The sequence below is a fragment of the Homarus americanus genome, unplaced genomic scaffold (genome assembly GCF_018991925.1).
Source record: "Homarus americanus isolate GMGI-L3 unplaced genomic scaffold, GMGI_Hamer_2.0 scaffold19117, whole genome shotgun sequence".
Classification (NCBI taxonomy): domain Eukaryota; kingdom Metazoa; phylum Arthropoda; class Malacostraca; order Decapoda; family Nephropidae; genus Homarus; species Homarus americanus.
Genome location: NW_024754704.1, coordinates 4,088,306 through 4,109,988, shown reverse-complemented (window position 1 = coordinate 4,109,988; position 21,683 = coordinate 4,088,306). Strand labels below are relative to the sequence as shown.

At 36.1% G+C, this 21,683-nt stretch overlaps 1 protein-coding gene across 2 annotated transcripts; it reads right to left on the bottom strand.

The window, feature by feature from the left end:
- Positions 1 to 4,227: 4,227 nt before the first annotated feature.
- LOC121855990 lies at positions 4,228 to 21,371 on the bottom strand (the record flags this gene model as incomplete). 2 transcript variants are annotated; one of them, XM_042351214.1, is given in 6 exon segments in its annotated part: positions 4,228 to 4,401; positions 6,463 to 7,545; positions 10,301 to 10,561; positions 16,492 to 16,668; positions 17,001 to 17,108; positions 21,218 to 21,371. In XM_042351214.1, coding segments are annotated over 5 exon segments (1,794 nt in total), but the record flags the coding sequence as incomplete, so codon positions are not given.
- Between the last annotated feature and the right edge of the window lie 312 nt (positions 21,372 to 21,683).

Here is a 21,683-nt window from a genome sequence, read left to right as displayed (position 1 = left end):
ACCAAAACTAACCTAACCATTCCAAAATCTGAAAAATTTTGAAAACCGAAATACGTCTGGCCCCAAGGATTTCGGTGAAGGGATTGTCAACCTGTAGTTATCCTAGTTTCTTACATACTTTTATTTTGGTTTTAAAAAGATAAATGCCGACATTTATTTGACAGCCAAGCTAAAAAAAAATCTTTGCCAATAGGTCTTTAATTTGGAGGTGTAGAAAGAATTTTAAATGCTTAGTTTAAGTTCACTATATACAGTGGTCCCTCGGTTAACGAGCACAATCCGTTCTAGAAGGTTGCTCGTTAACCGAAACCATTGTTTAAATGGGTTTTGGGGTAATTGGTTCCAGCTCACCGAAAATTGCCTAAATTCAACAAAAAAGGTAGAAAAGTACACTTACTTTGAGGTGTGTATGTAAAAGGCTCCTGGATGATGATGATGGGAATTAGAATGGGGGTGGAGAAGAAGAGAAGGCATTGGGGTGGAAGAGAAGTCACCCCATGGTGCCATTTCACCCATAAAATTTTAGTTCTCTTGGTGTAATTCAAGATTATGTTCTTTAAATCAACACTGCACTGCATTATATATTGTCAATATGTAAAATAAATTTCAAAATGACCAATAATTTACTTGCAAACACAGAAAAAAGGCATTTAGTTGAAGAGAGTCTCAAGCAAGATGTTACCTCCACTGAAAAGACACAAAGACTGACGCCTGTATGGTGTGTTGGCAGGCTGGGTGGCATGTTCAATAATTGTTAAAATTACTAAAAAATTTAATATTAAACTTTTAAAATTATTGAATAGTATAAACTTCTTGATATTTACTAAAATGGTAAGGAATTTAAGCCCTAGAACCGATTACTGTACTGGCGGACTAATACTACAGCTGGTGGACCGCCAAATGCAAGCAAAAACATGTTCAGGTCAGCTCGTAAGAAACTCGTTAATCGAGGGATTGCTCGTTAACCGAAGTTAAGAATCTTATGGAAGGTAACTCGTTAACCGAGGGACCACTGTATTATAATTGTGTCACCTTCCAGTAAACAACAAGATGGTCTTAAATGTGCTTTGTTGAGTCCTTATGTTTACCAGTCTTGAGACCTTTTGAACAACTCGTCATTGTCACTGAAGTAGATCACAACCAAGGTGGGCAATCTACTTCAACGACACTGATGAAAATATATTGAGCCACACTACCATGTTTCTGGATGACATGAAGATATTTGATGAGGTGGCCTTAGGACTAACAACTCGTCAGACAGGACACAATATGGCAAATCTCAAAGTCATATTCCAAATCTTTAAAGGGATGTAAAATGTGCACATAGGCTACTTTATTGTGATGTCACACACCACCAACAAAAGGGGACACAATTTCTAGCTCTCCAAGATATCATGCAGCATGAATATAAGGTAATACTTCTTCACAGAGAAGGGGTAGATCTATGGAACACTGTACCACCTCAAGCTATGGAATCAAAAACATTACAGTATTGGGCTTCAAAATAACCCTTGACATGGATAGCCACCTCTAGTCTGGGTGACCATTAAGTAAATTAGATGAATGTCTTTTTCCATTAAACAGTAAGATGGTTTCAAGTAAATTCTATTTTATGACAAAAGCAAGTCTCTGTGCATATCTATATGCTCTTCAACATCATTACCCTATCACTTGAATCTATCTTTGCCTACCACATACAAGTACATGTATACTGTACTATACATTGCTTTGTTATACATCATTTGATTTATATGTTGTTTATGAATTAGAGAGAAAAACAGAAGATATGAATGTAACAGTGGCAAAATACTTTAGGTAACTATAGAATGCCCAAAACTGCTGAATCCCTCTGTATGTCCCCTCCCCAGCATCAATCTTCCAATTGCCATCATATTTGTTTAATATCATTTGTTTAAAGTGAGTTAAAACCATATTTATGGCATTTTGATGCTAGCAAATGATTTGTTGACATCACTTAACTCCTGGCCCCACACAAAATGTGTTCTAAATGACCGTGTTCGGCCAATTTTTCCCGTGTTAGCCTGGCTAACCCTCAGTGTCAAAACCTGACTGAATTACTCAGAATAGGCAAACTGAGGTACTCCAAGATTTGTCAATAAATTTGTTAAACTAAAACTAAAACATGTTCAAGTGGTCTTAACCCGGAGTAGTAGTAGTAGTAGTAGGATAGGTTCTTATGTATTAGGATATTTAATATTAAGGTAAATAAATGGTGGCGAAGGTGTGGCTATTGGGGGAGGCTGGAGGTTACGTTTATTTAAAAAAAAAAAAAAAGTAGTAGCAGTAGTAGTAGTAGTAGTAGTAGTAATAATAATAATAATAATAATAATAATAATAATAATAATAATAATAATAATAATAATAATAATAATAATAATAATAATAATAACAATAATAATAATAATAATAATAATAATAAAAAAAAAAAGTGTTTGGTCGGGTCCATGTTAAACAAAAATGTGTTAAACAAGGGAGCAGTGTATGGTATTTACCGTAATAATTTCATGAGAAAATTTTGATCAGAAATGTTGCCAGGAACATAACCTTATTTACATTACTTAATGTTGCACTTCTTATGAACTTAAGTCTGACATATAGCAAGGTATACTTCTACTGTACTGTTAACATGAAGTTAACAATTAATTCTTGAAATCTAACTGATCGTTTGTACTGAAAATATAAAATTACAGGTAAGTAATTAAAATATCTACATACCCAACAAACACCACAATCTGTTTCTACTGGTGATAAACTTTCTCTCAGGTATGACTCCCCTCCCTTCACAATTTCCCTAATCACTCCAGTCAACATGCCATCTCTACACCTCCAAGCACTGTATTAAACTAGAAATTTCTCATGTTGCTTCACATAAAGTGTGTAAATAAATAACATATAAAAATAATGAGAGTTATCTCAAGGAGTAAATATAATACGGAAATAATAAGCAGGAAAACAAGGAAGTTACAGTAAGTTCAAAGTGCAGAGATTTGAAAGGTCTCAGCAATACATAGAGACTTTCAAATCGCCGTACTCTTAAACCAAACACCGCCCCTTGCACCTTACTCTTAAACCAAACACCACCCCTTACACCGTACTCAAACCAAACACCACCCCTTACACCGTACTCTTAAACCAAACACCGCCCCTTACATCATACTCTTAAACCAATTAAACCAAACACCACCCATTACACCGTACTCTTAAACCAAACACCGCCCCTTACACCGTATTCTGAAATCAAACACCGCCCCCTACACCGTACTCTTAAACCAAACACCGCCCCTTACACCGTACTCTTAAACCAAACATCACCCCTTACACCGTACAGTGATCCCTCGGTTAACGAACACCTTGGTTAACGAATTACCTTCTATAAGATTCTTCACTTTGGTTAACGAAAAAATTTTGGTTCACGAATTCCTTACGAATTTTTCCCAACACGTTTTTGCCTGCTCACCAGCTGTAGTATTAGTCTGCCAATATAGTAATCGGTTTTAGGGCTTAAATTCGTTACCATTTGAGTAAATATCAAGAAGGTTGTACTATGCAATATTCCCAAGTCTTATATTAAAGTTTTTAGTCAAACAATTATTTAACATAATTGAAATACAGGGAACTAGTTTTTAGTGCGCCAAACAGCCACTCAACACACCCAAAATGGCGTCAGTGTGTGTGTTCCTGCTCAGTGGAGGAAGCTTCTTGCTTGAGACTCTCTTGAACATAAACTATTTTTACATTTTTACAGTACAATTATTGGTCATTCTGAAGTTTATTTTACATATTGACAATATATAATGCAGCAGTGTTGATTTAAAGAAAATAATCTTGAATTACACCAAGTGAACTAAAATTTTATGGGTGAAATGGCGGCATGGGGTGACTTTTCTTCCACCCCAATGCCTTCTCTTCTCCCTTCTCCTCCACCCCCATTCTAATTCTCATCATCAACCAGGAGCCTCTACATGCACACCTCAAAGTAAGTGTACAGTACTTTACTGCATTTATTTTTAGTTTGTATGTAATTTTCGGTGAGCTGGAACCAATTACCCAAAATCCCATTGAAACAATGGTTTCGGTTAACGAACGACCTTCTGGAACGAATTGTGTTCGTTAACCGAGGGACCACTGTACTCATAAAGCATACTCTGGCTTAATGAAAAAATAAATAAAATAAATGAGAGAAGAAAATGAAGACACTTGCAGTACCTGTTTAAGATGAGTAAGGAGGGGTTCGTTTCGTGTTTGGTCTGTGATGACATTAACCAAAGCATTGCCTGTGCATGTCAAACATTCCATCCTTCGGCTCAGTGCCCCCAACCACGTTCCCAGACAAAGACGTTGAAGGTTTGGTAATTGCTTTAGAAGACGTTTGAGGAAAACCTGGAGAAACAGGCAGTTCAAATAAATGCCACAGTGTAGTTTGGAATAAGGTAACAACTACAAGAATAAATCTGAATGAAGTGAATGGTGTTTGTACAGTACGTACATGATTATCCAGGGATTTAATACCCTTTAAAAAATTGTACCCAATTTAAGTGCCCACTGTGATGGGTTAACTTATGTTACACAAATGCTCTGGATTCCTATCCTTGTGCAAATCCAAGGGCTTACTGTACTGAGTGTGTGGAAATGGAAAAAAAGCCTTATTGGTAAAACAAAAAAAGTTTCCACTTTCCACTGAGTTTATAGGATGAGAACAGAATAATAGGAAACACACAGTGCTTAAACTCATGTGAGAACCCAATTATTCAACCAATAAACTCTCCACTAACAAAACCCATCTATAATTTATACATCACTATGTCTATCAACTCATCTAATAATTAATTTCTGATAACTTTTTGGGGGCTTCAACCATCAGTATCAAGACAGTCAGATCTTCCAATAGTCTTTTTGGCTTTTATAACTTTAATTGCACACATTGAAATAATTACTGAACCTTATTCCTCATAGAAAACTACACAGTAAACCACAAAAAATAACTGAGACATTAATACCACAACTATTGCACATGGAAGATATTTATGTACTGGCCACCTTACAACTTGGTGTAATGGGAAACTGAGTATGCACTGTATACACTAAATACTGTAGTAGTAATTCATAAATATGGTACAGGTATCCCTCAAGATACGAACTTCCGAGATATGAAAATTTAATATAATTTCTTAAACTGACACCACTATTTCCAGATACAAAAGCTTCCCCCACTTATATGAATTTGGGTCTAAGCAAAAATTCAAATAGCACCACCCCAGAAGTCAGCCACATCCCCATAGTGCTCTCCCTACCATGCTGAGGTAGGAGTTATAGTACTGTATGGTTATTTCACAATTCATAATTTTGGGTATATGAACATAACTTCTTTTATAGTATCTTTTTCATTCAGTTACTATATGAACAACTATGTTGGACTGGCCATGTTACCCACGTGGACGACAATAGACCACCAAATCAGCTACTTTACAATCCCCTAACGACCCTCACCCCCTCACCTGGGAGATGATTGCTCCACACTGTAACGCTTGGAGGAATACCAGTAGAGGTGTCAATAATTTTGAGTTAGCCTGACTGCATACCGAGGCAGACAAGCGCCAGTGCAGGAAATATACTACTGCCACCCTTCCCGCACTAGGTGTAGCCCTCCACATGTGCAACATCAGTGGACAGCCCTGCCAGTCTGGTATCAGCCTCTAGAGTCACCCCAGAGCTGACATCTTTAATAGCTCATAGTAGTAGGGTGGTGTTGGAGAGTGTGTGAGTGGTGTTAGGGTGTGTGGGTGTTGTTGGAGGGTGTGTGGGTGTTCTTGGAGGGTGTGTGGGTGGTGTTGGAAGGTGTGTGGGTGGTGTTGGAAGGTGTGTGGGTGGTGTTGGAAGGTGTTCAGGGTAAACAGAGAACACTTGGCGCTGACTGAGTGAGTGAGATGAACAAAGAGAGCTGCTCTGCTCTTGGTGTGTTGTGAGTGTTACGTCCTCCCATAAGGTAATGTACCAAAGTTAAACGTTATTTTATTTGATTTTTTTTTTTCAAGTGTTAGGCAGTAAATTAGAGTACTGTAGTTATGTACTATTTACCATTAGTTAGTTAAGTTTTTTCTTGTTTGTGAACCAATTTTGTGTTTTGGGGAATGATATTGGGGAATTTTTGTAATTGATGAATCTAGCCCTATTTTTTCCCCATTTGTTCATTTATTTAAAATACAAAAATTCACTTGACAATTTTTTATTTATGTATTTTTTTAGCCTAACCCATTTGTAGCTCCAGGGATACCTGTACTGTACAGTATCACAAAATACCTTTTTTTTTTCATTTTTGAGAAAAAATTCATTCCCTTAATTCCCATTCATTATATAATACAGTACATTATTTCATATCCATACAAATAAGAAGTAGTAGTAGTACCATCTCCAGTCATTGAAAAACCTTTACATGTCACTCACCTCTGAGGGATCCTTAGCTGCCTCACACAAAGAAGCGATACGCAAGGTTGCTAATTTATGATGAACTTTATACTTGGGCTTTTTATGTCTGCGTACAGGTTTGTCAGGTCTGTAAAGTGCTGGGGCACGTAAACGTGGTAGATTTACAGGATTAGCCTCTACATTTGCATTTAACTGTTCATTAATTTGCCCAAGAAATCCTTCTAGTTCTTCATTCTCTATTTCATCAAATACGTGGTCTTCCGGAATGTGCTGTAGTTCATCCCATGCATTTCCTTGTTCTATACCAATTTCATTATTGTCCTGAAGGTATTCTCGGAGCAAGGAATGAATACTCAGAGTTAACAGGTTTGGAAGGTTATCCAAGATAATGTTTATCGTCTCAAAATAATATGGTCCTCTGTATGTTACTTGTAGATGAGAGATATTACCGAGGCAAAATATATCCTTCACTGGCACGTCACTTAATGAGATTGCATTAATCCGGTCGGCAAACATTCGACAAAATTTTGCCACATGATTCTGCTTCCAATGCATTTTCTGCAGCTCAACAGATTCTAAAGACTTGAACATTGGCAATATTTCTTCCATATACTGCAATTCCATCTCTGGATCTTCTGGCACTCCACGCACACTATCAACAAATTTTGCTTTTTTTAAATAGATGCTGATGTAAGAAACTGGGATTTCATTCGCAATTTTCCAGAGCTCAATATAATTTGAAATTACACTTTTTGTTAGTCCACCAGTATGCCTTCCAAAGGATAATAGTTTGGGCTGTAGGAGGAGGGCAAGAGTGTATACATCAAGTAACACAATCTTCTCAAAATACAACTCATCAAGGTCCAGTTTACTCAAGTTTGGAAACTGCAGCACAAACTGTTCCCTGAATTCTTTCTCGTCTGAAAATTTTTGGAGTATACAAGATGTAAAGCTATTATAAGAATTTGGTGGTATACCAAAAAGGATGGAATAGATATCATTCTCGACTAAGACTTCCATCTTTGGCCCCAGGAGGCAGAGGGACTCCAGATGATGACAATGTCTGCTCAAGGCCTTCAGGACACGAGGGGTTGCATTGTACTGTAAACAATAATATACTGTAACTCAAAACACCATTTAAATTTTTTGAAAAAAACAAACAATTAATTCAAGCATAATTCAAAGTTAAATTTAAATGTAAAAGAAAATTAACTGAAGAACTCTGACAAACTCACAATGAGAACACTTGAATGGCAAAAATGTAGAAACTTTTACATAAATGTTTCAATAATCTATAAGTGATGACAATTGTATTCCAATTACACTGCAGGTGACTCCCAACTTACGAACGTCCGACTTACAAAGACCCGCCGATACGTACGGGGTTAAACTTCTAATTTACAGTACAGTATTTTATTTACTTGATGACTTAGTTTTTACTTTCATTAACTGTATTTTGTCATTCTATTTTGTCTTTTCTCTTAAATTAGGTGACTTTAGGTGTATATAAGGACTTGACTATGATATACTGTAGTGGGATTTTAAAATTTTTCTGTAAATATGGTATGCACGTAGCACGTGTTCCGACTTACGTACATTTCCAACTTAAGAACGGAACCCGTTCGTAATCCGGGGACCCCGTATACAAATTTAAACTACACTATTAACATATTACATAGGAACCTTGAAGTCACCAAGTCACCTCAAGATTGCAGACTTTACATTTCAATAATATTATACAATGACAGACTAGTAAAGACAATTCCTTAATCAAGAATGCAGACACTTCTCTCTGTCCAAAACATCACAAAAGTATCAGTAATTAAGAAATGTCGGGTCACATTTTAAATTTGAGGACAGAGCAGGGCCCATATCAAGCAGTCAGTATTGTTCATCAAAGGCAAGTCCTGACTATCTCTAACTCTGACACAGATTAGGACCACAGGGATGAGAGGTGAAATTGGCAGATGGGGCCAAAAATATTATTAAGGATTACAATCATTGGGGGGGACATGGATACTTGGCACCTTAAGTGTCAGTAAGCATTTTGAACATAGGGAGGAGGGGAACATCTAAACTGACCAGAGTCCCGATTTTTGACAGGACAGTCCCGCTTTCTCAAGTCATCCTGAAAATGTGCTGCATTACTTTCTAGAACAAGTGTTTAGTATTGACTGTATATTTCCCTTGGTGGAGTCTGACTGTCTTTTTGATAACTAGTCCATACCAGGAGTATATGTGTACACATTGACTGCAGGGTCAGCAGCCATAGTTGCCATTTTAGCAATTTTCTGCCATTGATAGTGTAAATTTCTGATGTTTGTAAGCCTTGGAATTATCGAAAATTAAAATTTAATGGGATGCTTTTTGTGCATAAAAACTTTCACAATCAATTCTAATTCTTGATAATACTGTATTCTTTCAAACATTGTCAATTTTAACTATTGGCAGCGGAAAATTTCGTAAAAATGGCAACTATGAACAGTATAATGATAGTGTTGGTTTAGTCACCTTAGCATTGGGGCAGTAGGCATGGTGTGTGTGTAAACACGAGAAGTGATTGCAAAATTGTCTTAAAGAAAGTGTTAATTTATTGCACACCAGCAATCTAAATACCCATTTATTACAAAAACAACTGAAAGTGATGTATGGTGTGAGAAATATAGGAGTGAATTTAGCATTGCACATGGTGGAATTAATATTACTAAGCCTCTAAGCACATAAACATAAGTCTGCTGTCAGTGCTTCATCTAATAAAGTACAGTTACTGATTATTTTAAAAGTGTGATGCCTAGCAATAAGGATTTAGAAGTGGCTGCAGCAGAGTGGCTGTGGGCATACCATACAGTCAGGGAGAACCAAATCTTTCAATCTACTGACTGTGCATCAAAAAATTTTAAAACGTACTTTGAACCAGAATTTAAATGTGCTAGAACAAAGTGCAAAGCAAGTGTTACAAATGTATTTACACCATTTGCTGTAAAAAAAAAAATTAGAAAAACAGTTGACAGATGATCATTGTGTAGCATTTTTAACTGGTGCAAGGAACCATGGGAACATCTAGGAGTTTCCTGTTTTAATTCACTTCTTTCAGCCATAAAGAGGGGCTCAAGTGAAACTAATTGACTTTAAGTCTCAGCCAGGAGAAACCTCAGAAATTGTTGAGAAATACTTAACTGATATTATTGAAGAGCATGATCTCGACAAGAAAGTAATGATTGACTGAGCAAGAACTTGTACTATGTTTAAGAGAAATAGAAAAGTCAAATTAACTCCAAAAGACAGGAATGCTATACCGGTAATGTTTTTTTACTTTATCTCCTTATACAGTACAGTATGAGAATCAATATGAGTTCCATGCAGGGCAACTACAGAATATTAACCATGATTTTTTTTCCACATTCACAGTAATGTGGCGACTTAGCACTAGTCCTACAAGGATTCTGATATACTGTCTATATATATTTTTTTTACGGGGATTAGCCCACCTGGGCCCAGGTCACTGACCCACATCGGGGCCCAGAGGACAAAAATTTAATAATAATAATAATAATAATAAAGAACTTACCAAGGTATCACTATAACTATGTTCATATATGGATTATTTCAAAAGGTGAAAAAACATATAAATATGGGGAAGATTTAGAAAGATGAAATTTGATGAAAGAAGAAAAATACTGTACAGTACTGTACAATATTACCAAAAAACTGATTTTATTATGAAAAGATTCCAGGAGATACCTATTACAGTTCAGGAAGAAATGGGTCAACATGGGGGGGATGCTTTTACAATCCTACTTTACATCCTCATTTAGTATCAAAAATTTCAAACAGGTAACTGTATCTATCGTCCTACCTGAAGTTCAATGTGACAAAGATTTGGTATTTCTCTGAACAAGAGTGGAAGAAACTCTGGATCTTGAAAGTACACGCCCTCAAGTACCAGTGACTTGGTAGGAAGCACATAGGACTCCTCTTTGTTAACATCTTTTTGCAAGTTCTTCATACTAGTCCACTTCTTCTGAAGCTCAGCAAACACCTCTAAAATTACCTGACATTCTTCTAAGTTGATATGCAGAGGGGGCGAGCATTCTGTGAGGTCACTGACGACAGGAATCTAAGACCAAACAATGCATGAAAAATAAGATGACATGGAGCAAACCAACATATAAACAAAGAATACCTCCAGAGACTCTAAAGGACTTAGAACTCTGATTCAAGTTTAGGGAATTCTTTGGCGACAAAGAAAGGAGTTATTTAGTAATGATTCCAGAAATTCTTTACAAAGAATTCTAGAGTTTCGTTAGTGAGAGTTCAACTGTATGTTTAACTTCACAATAAGTACTGTACCTGGGAACTGGAAACAATATGTATAAGAGTAACACATGTGCCTACAAGGTTCTACAGAAGTAGCTCAGTGCAACATCAAAATGGAGTCTAGTAGATTCATGATGCAAAAGTGCATATCTTAATTCAATCACCACAGAAGTAATAATGTTGTAGAGCGTAACAAGAACAGGATGATCCAAAGGTCAGTTTATCTCTCTCCTTGTCTTCTTACACCTGACACTCAAATTGTTATAATTTGGCCTCTAAGGAGCTGGACTCCCAGTCTCCAATAAAGCAATCCTGCTACCGGCAAAGAAATAAGAGGTTGGTAAAAATTACTTGTGGAACACCTTGTATACTATGTTGCTGAAATGTCAAATTAATTTGTTTGATGTGGGTAAGTTTAGAATATGTTAGTGAAAATGAATAAATGAAGAATCAGAGTTGTTCTTGATCCATATCATTCTGTGAAAGAGCAAAAAAAAAGGCTTTAACATGAAAATATCAGAATATACACAGGGCTATGAGCATAAAGTAACTAAAACAATTCAAATGTTTTAAAAAACCAATGGCCAAACATAAACAAGAAACAGTACAATGATGTAGTTACCAGAACTCCTCATACCAATAGTAGGTGACATGAACTTATTGAATTCTACACTGAGGCTCTCCAGAACAGTAACTTCTTTAGAGAGGACTATTACATGGAGCTTCTCCATTTGTGTTTAATCTCCCATGGTGGTAGTATATCTGATGGCATTTATTTCAGAGCACCATATGCCAATTATCAGGCCAGGTGGATGGCTTGAGCCATCTATTTCTCCAAGATTTTCTTATTCAGAAGACAATGTAAATTAACTGTATGGAAGGAGAACAACTTGCAGGAAATGTGCTTGTTCATTACAGTCATTTATGCAATATACTGGCATGAAGCACCAATGGCAATAAAAGGTCCAAGAAATGATTTAGCCACCACTGTTTAAATGCACAGCGCAGGTTATCAGGTTCCCGTGTGACTATTTGCCTGTCACGCAACACCTCGGCCACAGGGAAGCTTCCTGAACGTAATTACCTACTTTTAATTGTTTCATTTTCATTGTTTGTCCATTTTATCATGTTGTATCAAAGTAATATAGCTAAAATTAGTGTACAGTAGTTGTGTTGTAGGGTAGAATTACTGGAAAATAATGCTATGATTATGTTATGAATGTATTTATTTGTGGAATTATTATTATTTTATGCATTAATCACTATACCAAACACAAAGACAGCCAGACAGCTGGCGACAGACTGTGTGGCCAAGAACTTATTATGAAAAATAATTATAAAAACAAATTCTAAATTATTTATAGGAAGTAAATATTATGATCAGTAAATATATACATTATTGGCCATCTCGGACACAAAGGCAAGTGGAAAAATGACCCATATGTGTGTATTGACCGCGAGCGCTCGACGTAAAAAAAACTCCGGTTATTTCCCTTTATCACCGAGGCGCCACGGCAGTTTCTAGAGGGACAATATATGGTTTTGCTTATGTCTTTTTTATTGTTTTATCATTTATAAAGGTTAAAAATTATTTTTGGAAAATTTTACTTTTCTTCTTTTACCCCGCGTGGGGGTATGGCCGGCGCCACCCTAGCCCGGAGCGTAGGGGTTAAGAGCCCAGTCATTCATTTTTACTATTATTTTCTGTACAAACTGATCAAATAGGTTGTTAGTGCTTTAGTTTATTAATAAATAAGAATTACAGTGAGTTCTGCTATAACGCGTGTTTTGACAACGCGAATTGGCTCTAACGCGATTGATGAATAGAGGAACAATATTTGTAAAACACGAACTCGTTTGCTCTAACGCGATTCCACTCGAACAGTTGTTATGTTGTTATGACTTGGCGCGGGGTTATGCAGTGTTTACAGTTCACGTTGGTCATCACATGTTCAATTGAGTTATGTGTTTTGTTTGTGAAGAATTGCAGAAATAATTTATGTAATATTTATGTATACAGTAAACCACTCACAAGGTCCTACCACTAATTATTTTATACTGAAACTTACGTTTGGGAAGCTGGATTAAAATGAAGATTACCGGTATATTAAAATAATAAAAATGTTTTATAAACCTGTTTAACATACCGTAAAAGAACAATATACCCCGGTAATAAACACAGCTGGTATCATCACCACCCTCCCATTTGCCAGTGACAAGAAAGGGAACGTGACCTTAACTGTGACCGCCTGTGGCTATTTTTAGCCGTCCTTGTGTTCGGAGGGGGTCAGTAATGCATACAGTATCTGTATATTTACTGATCATAATACTTATCTCCTATAAATAATTCATTTAAAATTTATTTTTTTACAAAGAATATTCAGTAAATGACTGCGTTAATTCTTGAAACTACCGACAGTGGTAAATTTAGGATATAAATGATGAACAGAAGTCACGTCATGGATTCGGAGTTTGGTCCTTAATGATCACCATAAATGTCTGGTCAACTTCACCTACCAGGTATAATGGTAGCCTCCCTTTTTCGCAAAACAAGTATATAAATTAAAGAAAATACTTGCAGTATATTTAATATATTACAGTATATTATAAATAAATAAATGAACAAATAAATCGGCAAATCTATTTCAAGTAAATGGAAATATTTTACTCACACCGACATTAGTTCCAGTTAAATAACTTACGCTTAAGTGAGTCACTAGTGTACACCAGCCGGTGCCAATACTTTAAGTGAATTGGCCTTATTTTAAATAACCAACCATAAATAAATGCAAAAAGGAAAAAAGATCAAAGGTGAGAAAAATTATATTGTATGTATGTTGTGTTGTCAAAGGAAGAGAAACAATTGAAACTCTGCAATTGTGTGTAAATGAGGCAGAAAGATAGATCAGCAACCTAAGACTTGGTCACAATTTTCGTGATGCCATATGGAAGTAGGATCTACCATTAGACAATACTGTACATTATGCTTCCAATATCTTCCCGGGCGGTAGTATCTCCCTGTTTGGTAGCTGCCTACAACTTTTAGTAATATTACTTTGATACAACATGATAAATTAGACAAACAATGAAAATAAACAAACAAGAGTTATTTACCAAGACCTTCTCTCTGAGAACAGAGGGTAATAGATGGAGAGGAGATAAGAAGGCTATTTATAGCCCGTCTTTGTGTAGGAAGTCGACCACACTATAAATAATTCATTTAAAATTTGTATTTTTTACATAGAATATTCAGTACATGACTGCAATTATAAAATAGGCCGAGATATACGGTCTGTAATATATATGTGTGTGTGATGTAAATAGAGCGCTTGGCCTCTCTCTCTCTCTCTCTGTATGGGTGGAATTCGTGGTTTACAATGAGTGATACGAATGTCGTAACATTACTAGGCTGAAGGCGCCTGAATACTACTTAAACACATCAAAACTGTGTTAATTGATCACTGTATAATAAATTCATTCACTCATAATTTAAAATTCCCTTATCATCCTGTGTTATATACAGAAATACTTGAGTCCCTGAGTGAGTACACGAAAAGAAAACGGAGGACTAAGACATCCGGTAGTGGATAGAGAACGGACATCTCTACTGGGGGACTCAAACGTTTCTCATGTTTTGTGGGCGCTGTAGCATAATATGAAAAATATGTAAATTACAATTTACTTATATATACTGTATATGTAAATTGTAAAAATTTAAATAAAAGAAAAACTAAATACGTAGCGTTTAAAGTGTACTGTACAGTGTTGTGGCTTGGCGCTGGGTTATGCAGTGTTTACAGTTCACGTTCGACATCACATGTTCAATTGATTTATATGTTTTGTTTGTGAACAATTGCAGAAATAATTTATGTAATATTTATGTATACAGTATACCTGTACAGTACAGTCAACCCTCACTTTACGCGGTTAATGTAACCCACAGGGTACCGCGGAAAGTGAGAAACGCGTAAAGTGAATAACATAACATATGGGATTAAATGAAATAGAGACCAGCTGACCCCCAAACTCCACTTTTTCCAACACAATACCTATGTTCTAGTAAAAATAACATCTTAATTTTATGATGGTACATGCACACAATTAATACTTAAGAGAAATAGAGAAATACAGTCGCCAAGTTAATGTCCATTCAAATAATGGACACAACTCCCTCCCCCTCTTCTCACACTACACTGCCGGCTCTTCCCTCTGAGAAATTTTGGGGGGAAAACGAGGTATAGTAATAAATAATACCTCAAACTAAAGTTAGGATAATATAATTGACATTGCTGGATTCCTTGAAAGACCAGGAATATTTTGAATATAAATGTCATATATTTTTCACAAAAGATAACATATTTACTCAGAGCAATCATTACATCTAAAATTTGTATGTCTAATGCAAAATCTATGATGTTTATATTCAAAATGATCATCAAATTGTAAGAATTCCAGCAATGTAAATTATATTCTGGCCGGGTAATTTGTATGAATTTTATGAGCTAAATAAAAAAATTATACTTCACCCGTGTAAAGGGGTACACCCACCGCGGAATGTGAGCATCCTGGGTTCTGGCAGGGCACCGCGTAAACGTAGAAACGCGGAATGTGGGACTGCGTAAAGTGAGGGTTGACTGTATATGTAAATTGTAAAATTTTAAATAAGAGAGAAAAACAAAATACATAGCGTTTTAGACCCGCGCACTCTGTTTACTCCACACTTTCAGTTTGAAACAAGTGTGAAGTTTTTAAGCGTCCTCAGTGAATTCTGATTACTGTTTCTCCAATTTTGTGACTATGGAAAAGAAGAATATCTCCAGGAAGCGTTCTGGTGATCGCATTTCCGGTGGTGATCGTAAAAGAAAGGCTATAACACTTGAAGAAAAGCTTGATGTTTCATGACTCCTCAGCCTCAACATCAACCTTCTCCCCCATCAAGTTATATTCATATTTTTTCAAGGTAAAGTGTAACATTTACTGTATGATTTCATTATTAGATATGAATGTAACATTTATTTAGACTGTGCTATCCTTTGTGTTAGGCTAACTACGAAATTTGTTTTCGATTTGGAGTAATCTGCACCTAACCCTATTTTCTCCATAAGCTCTGTTATTTCTATTATGCGAATTTCTATAACATGATGTTTTACAAGAACACAACTATCGCGTTATAGCAGAACTGACTGTATGCAATTTTTTCTTTATAAAACTATATTCATATTCTAGCAACCCCTAAATACAGTACAGCTGCTCCTCGACTTACAACGGGGTTAGGGACCCAAATCCAGGCCGTAAGTCGAATTGGTCGTAAGTCGAAAATGCTTAAATAATACATAGAAAACCTAAAATGGGTGTCTCTTTTTCTTCTCAGCACCACAAAACTCTCACTTTTAAGCTTGCCAGCCATTTTAAAGTGAATTACAAATGAAAATTTTGTCAGTACACAGCGCAATCACTAACGTCGGGACTCGAAAATACTTAATTTTACAAAATTGTGGCACGACTGAGGCGGTTGTATGTCTGGGTGGTCGTAAGTCGAGTAGGTCGTAAGTCGAGGAGTAGCTAATTTAAATTACATGAAATTTTGATGGTCATATGAAATAAGGGCAGACTTGAGGAAAATAGGAAATAAAATGTTCATACCTTTGGACCATCCTAATTGTCTAGTGTGTAATAAAATAGCTGTACCAATAGTTTCGCTTGGTCATGCAAAACCCCAAATTTTCTTACCTGATCTATTATCACGTTAGGACAGAGCACCAATATTGTTGTGAAGTGAACTGGAGGATTATATAAGCTCCGCATGCCTGAGATGAGACCTTTGTACAGATGATTCTGCATGACCTTAGAGAATACAATGCCATCATACTGCTCCCTAAACCAAGCCAAGATACCCACCAGTCTATTCTGAAAACAAAAACATTTTTAATAATTTTTCCTTAACATGTTCAACTCTGACTGCAAGATACAGAGGATCAACCCACACACAAACATATGATCAAAGACAGTACTGCACAGTACAGTGGTCTTCTCCAGGGGTTCTCAACTGACTGACACAGGTGCCAACATAGCAAGCCTATTTGAGAATTACCAGGACTTGGGTTTCAAACCTTGTGCACCCACAAATAATGTGGGAAGAAGACGACTTAATATACAATATAAAATGTGGTATTAAACTGAAGGAACATTTTCTGTATACTGTACACTGTCACTCCATGTTTTAAGGTATGAAGTCTTACCCTGTCATGTTGCTTTGTGATCGACAGTTGCCTGACTGTGGTCAACAAGGTGCGTGCTATGCGCCACCCACACGCATGACGAAGACTTGCTGGGTTCATTGTTAACACCTACAAGAAGAAAAATTAATTTTTTTGAAAAATTATACTATGATTACATACATTCACCATAAGGTGTGATCAATTATGTGAATGTACAATAAAAGTAGTTTGTGGAAGAATATCAGATAATTAAAACAGTGCTGTATTGTACTGGAAACCAGCATTTGATGGCTGCCTTCCTGTTTACACCACTACTATTGTTGTATACCTGCACTCTCTAGGTACAGTACACTTTATTATAAGTGGTTTTGCACTTAAGTGCTCAATTAATTGTCGACCTACACGTAAAAAGCCCCGCAGCTAAGAGGATTCTAAGGCTGAAATCCGTCAATCTTTGAGAGCACAAGTGTTTGAGCGATTGAAATTCCCGCCCGTCTCCCATTCCCTTAAAGTTCATCCTTCTCGCCCACAGAGCATGAGCAGTACCAGTCACCTGTGTCCACAGGCATTATTTTGAGGTGCTCCAAGAACTATAATTATCAACTTTGTTGTATCTGGTGACATTGGTGGACTATTTTTGTAGACATCAAATCCAAACTGAAGCAAGGTGGTGTCGTGGCTAAAATGAAGTGGAGTAGCTATGGAATGGACGTGAAATTAAAAGTTACATGTTGTACGAAAAGTGGTGAGCGTGTCTCAGTGAACCACTTTCACTGAAGTGTGCATGCAATAGTGTGGTTAGGTAGCTTGCGTAGTGTCAAAACACTGACCCAAAACAACTTTAATTACCTTAAATAAGTTGCAAAGTTATAAAATTTCATAAAATAATGTGTAATCAAATATTTAACAAATGTTTCTAAGGTATACGTATATGTAAATGCTAAATGTTATCAAATTAAACTTATGAGTGTCACTAACAATGTGATGGTCCTCATTAGACCCTATTCCCACTAATTCTTATGGGAATTAATTCCCCTTTATAAGTGGTTTCATTACCAGTGGCTTTTTCTAGCTCCTACCCTGTACAGGGTATTAACACCCAGTCCTCGCTTAACGTCGTGGTCACGTTCTTGAAAAACACAACATTAACGGAATGAATTTTCCCCATAAGAAATAGATAAAATACGCTAGTTACGTTCCCCAGCCTCCCTTTGCCCCATAAAATACATCACATATACAGTCACTCCTCGACTTACGACGGGGTTCCGGACTGACGACCAGGTCGTAAGTCGAAAATAATACATATTAATTCGAAAATGGGTCTCTTTTTCTTCTCAGCACCACGAGAACTCTCACTTTTACTCTTGCCAGCCATTTTGAAGGGAATTACAAACAAAAATTTTGTCAGTACACAGCGCAATCACTAACGTCAGGACTCGAAAATACGTAATTTGAAAAATATTTTATACTACTACGGCGGTTGTATGTCCGGGTGGTCGTAAGTCGAGGAGTACCTGTATACATAAATTCAAGGGATAGTACACACTGTTGTGGGGGTTAGACCTAACGCTACACCAACATCCAGCACGTTCACCTTTCTCAAAACAGTTTAAAACCTCCATTTTCGTAGCAAGGCTAATGGTCTTGCATTGCTTCTTCACAACACTATCATTACTAACACTTGATGGGCACTTGGGAGCCAATTCAAATGGTTACAGTAACAGTATCTATAATGGCCTTGAGGCATGACTGGGAGAAAAGCAGGGACGCTGTGACGCTCATGCGACATAGCGAGCCAAGATGAAGATGACAAGCCTAGTCATGTTGTTTATAATGAATCAGTTGGGTCGTAAAACAAAGTTGTCGGAATCATGGGGTACCTAAAGAGTAGCAACATTATAATGAAACAACGTTGTCTGGGACAACGTTAAGCGAGGACTGGGTGCACTTATAACGAGGACCCCCTATAATATATTATCCTTGTCCACAGTCCATATATACTGTTATATGTTGTATACTTGCACTGGTCTATACAGCAAATACACTTAACTTAATAGCTACCACAAGCAATGTCAATACGCAAGACAAGGCAAGTATAAACTTGTACGATGATTTTACATATCGGGTATTTATTATTAGTGTATTATTATTATTATTATTATTATGTGTATATAAGGAGGAAGAACTAATATTGAGAAGAATAAATGACAACAAACAGTACAACATATGAAACCAGGAGAAAAAAAATAGGTGTGGAAATACAAAATTGAATCATAGACAATAGACAAAAAATGGAGAAAAAAAAAAGAGACTGTACTGTATTGAACTAAATTATGTGCAACTTCTCCATCTGCTTTAAGTTAGTGTTGAGGGAAGAAATAAGCTTTCATTTATAGAGATTTTTTTAATTCGGTAGCTAGTTAACCCAGCCCCCCTTCCTAGAACTATGAGTCAAAACTCCGACAACACTCAACACTCACCTCTTTCAAAACTGACATTTTTCAATTTTAGATACACAGTACACACTAGCAAAAACAAATATTTATATTTTATGGTAAAATTTCAAAAATAAAGTTCTAAAGCAGGGTTGTTTGATTTAAATAAAATGTTTTTGTTTTTTAAATCACTGAAATTAAGTAAAGGTTTGATTTTTATATGCTAACTGTAAAAGGAAGGAAGTAATAATTAAAGAATTTGTTATATGATGAAAAACCCAGTGGTCATCTTCTAGGATATAGGGGGGTTAGGTTCCATGGCCGTGGATAACTCTCGTCAAAGCCTAACTAAGTTGCCTGTTCCTTCACTAAACAGTAACCCAAATGACGTTTTGTATATGGCTGCTGTACATATATTTTGTACCTTATTTTTATTGATGATGTTTATTTATGGAGATGTGACCCACTACCACTACCAAAAAAAAAGTGTGTCAGCTTTAATTTTGTAGGTTTTCAATTTCAACCACAGCTCTTTAGTTGAGCAATGTGTTTTCCCGTGGTTTAGACATTTTAAGACACTTTTCTATGACGTTTCTACAAATAGTTCCAAAATTACCTAACCTAACCTAATCTCCCAACTAGAGTGGCTCCACCCCCTTGGATCCTGGTATATTTAAGTCATTTGCGGGAAACGTCAAGAAAAATGTCTTAAAATTATCTAAACCATTGGAAAAACACATTGCTCAACCTGAGAGTCAAAGTAGGTCAAACCATAAATTGATCAGTGTTTTCTGGCAAACTGGGCAGAGCTGTAAAGGTGAGGAAGAATGTTGAGTTAAACACACACAAACATTTAATTGCTTTTGAGTAATCTGACTCTAATTTTTCCTTGGCACCTAAAATTATTAGGTTATGATTGGTTACTGACATTTGCATTTGCTATAGAAAGTTATATTTTGCTATTTGGACTTTGGATATAGGTTATGTTATCTTTCAATATTTGTAGAAGGTGGAAGAGAAGATCACGAGAGGGAATTGTCCGAATTGGTTGAAAAATTTTCGTTACACTAATATGATATTAAAACACAGTACCTAAGAGTACCTGACCAACAGAATCCAGGAAAATCACAAAAAAGTCACATAAAAGGCACAGAATAAAACCTAACCCAACTTATGTGCAATGCCATCATATATATAATATTGAGTTGTCAATGCATAAATGGCGGGACATTTTTCCTGTGATTTTATTTATCGACTTACCTACTGTAACATGCCCAGGTAAGGGCCAGTTTTATTATGTTCTATGCATTATTTTGTATTTATTTTTTTTATATAATGCTAATAACATTATATTAAGCACAGAAATGGAAACGACAATGCATAAAACCTATACAGCCTGACCAAAAACGCCCGTAGGTTGGGTATGTTAGGTCAGGTTTTATTACATTTTTGTGTTTAATATCATAGTGTAGACAAAATTTCAACCAATTCAGACAATTCCTTCTGTTGGTCACTCTCTTCTACACCTTCGCCTTCTTGGATAGTCATTATTTTGGAGGTAATGTCGTAAGTTGAAATATTTACTGTAATCATCAAATAAATCTGCCATGGTCCTATGATTCCTTGGATGACCGAAACTTAAAATAATACCTATATTTCATTTATTTTAATTAATCATCAAGCATAATTAAGCTGCAACTTTACCAACCACTTCATTATTAAAGTGACATATCAAAGGTAAGATTAATTCTGAAGATAAACATTACTGTATATGTTAAAACCACGGACTCCTGTTTCACTAACACCAGAATGATCAGCTGCCTAAAATTCTTCTAATTCTCCTTCCAACAGTCATGTCAATAGGAGAATAAGGCGACAAATTTTCACTTCTTTGTTTTGTTTTGACTTTTGATCAACGAATATCTAATAAGGAAGCTCAACTGTCACACACACATTCACCTGATACTGAAAGTGTTCTAATCAGAGAAAACCTAAATACTGAAGAGAACGATTTGGGTAAACTAAACCAAAATATAACTCATTATTACTCATGGAAAACGAGTCGAAACTTAATCAAAGAAAAATTATTATTATTTCAAGATTAACTATTTTTGTCATAGTCCGAGCCAGTAAGTTTTATACTTATTTACTTTCATCCTCTTCGCCATGTTTGTCATACATGGTGTTTAATCATACAATTTGAGAGTGTGTGGGTAAGTTTGAAGGTATTGTAGTGGCTCCTCTCCCCTACAACTCCCAACTGAGGTCT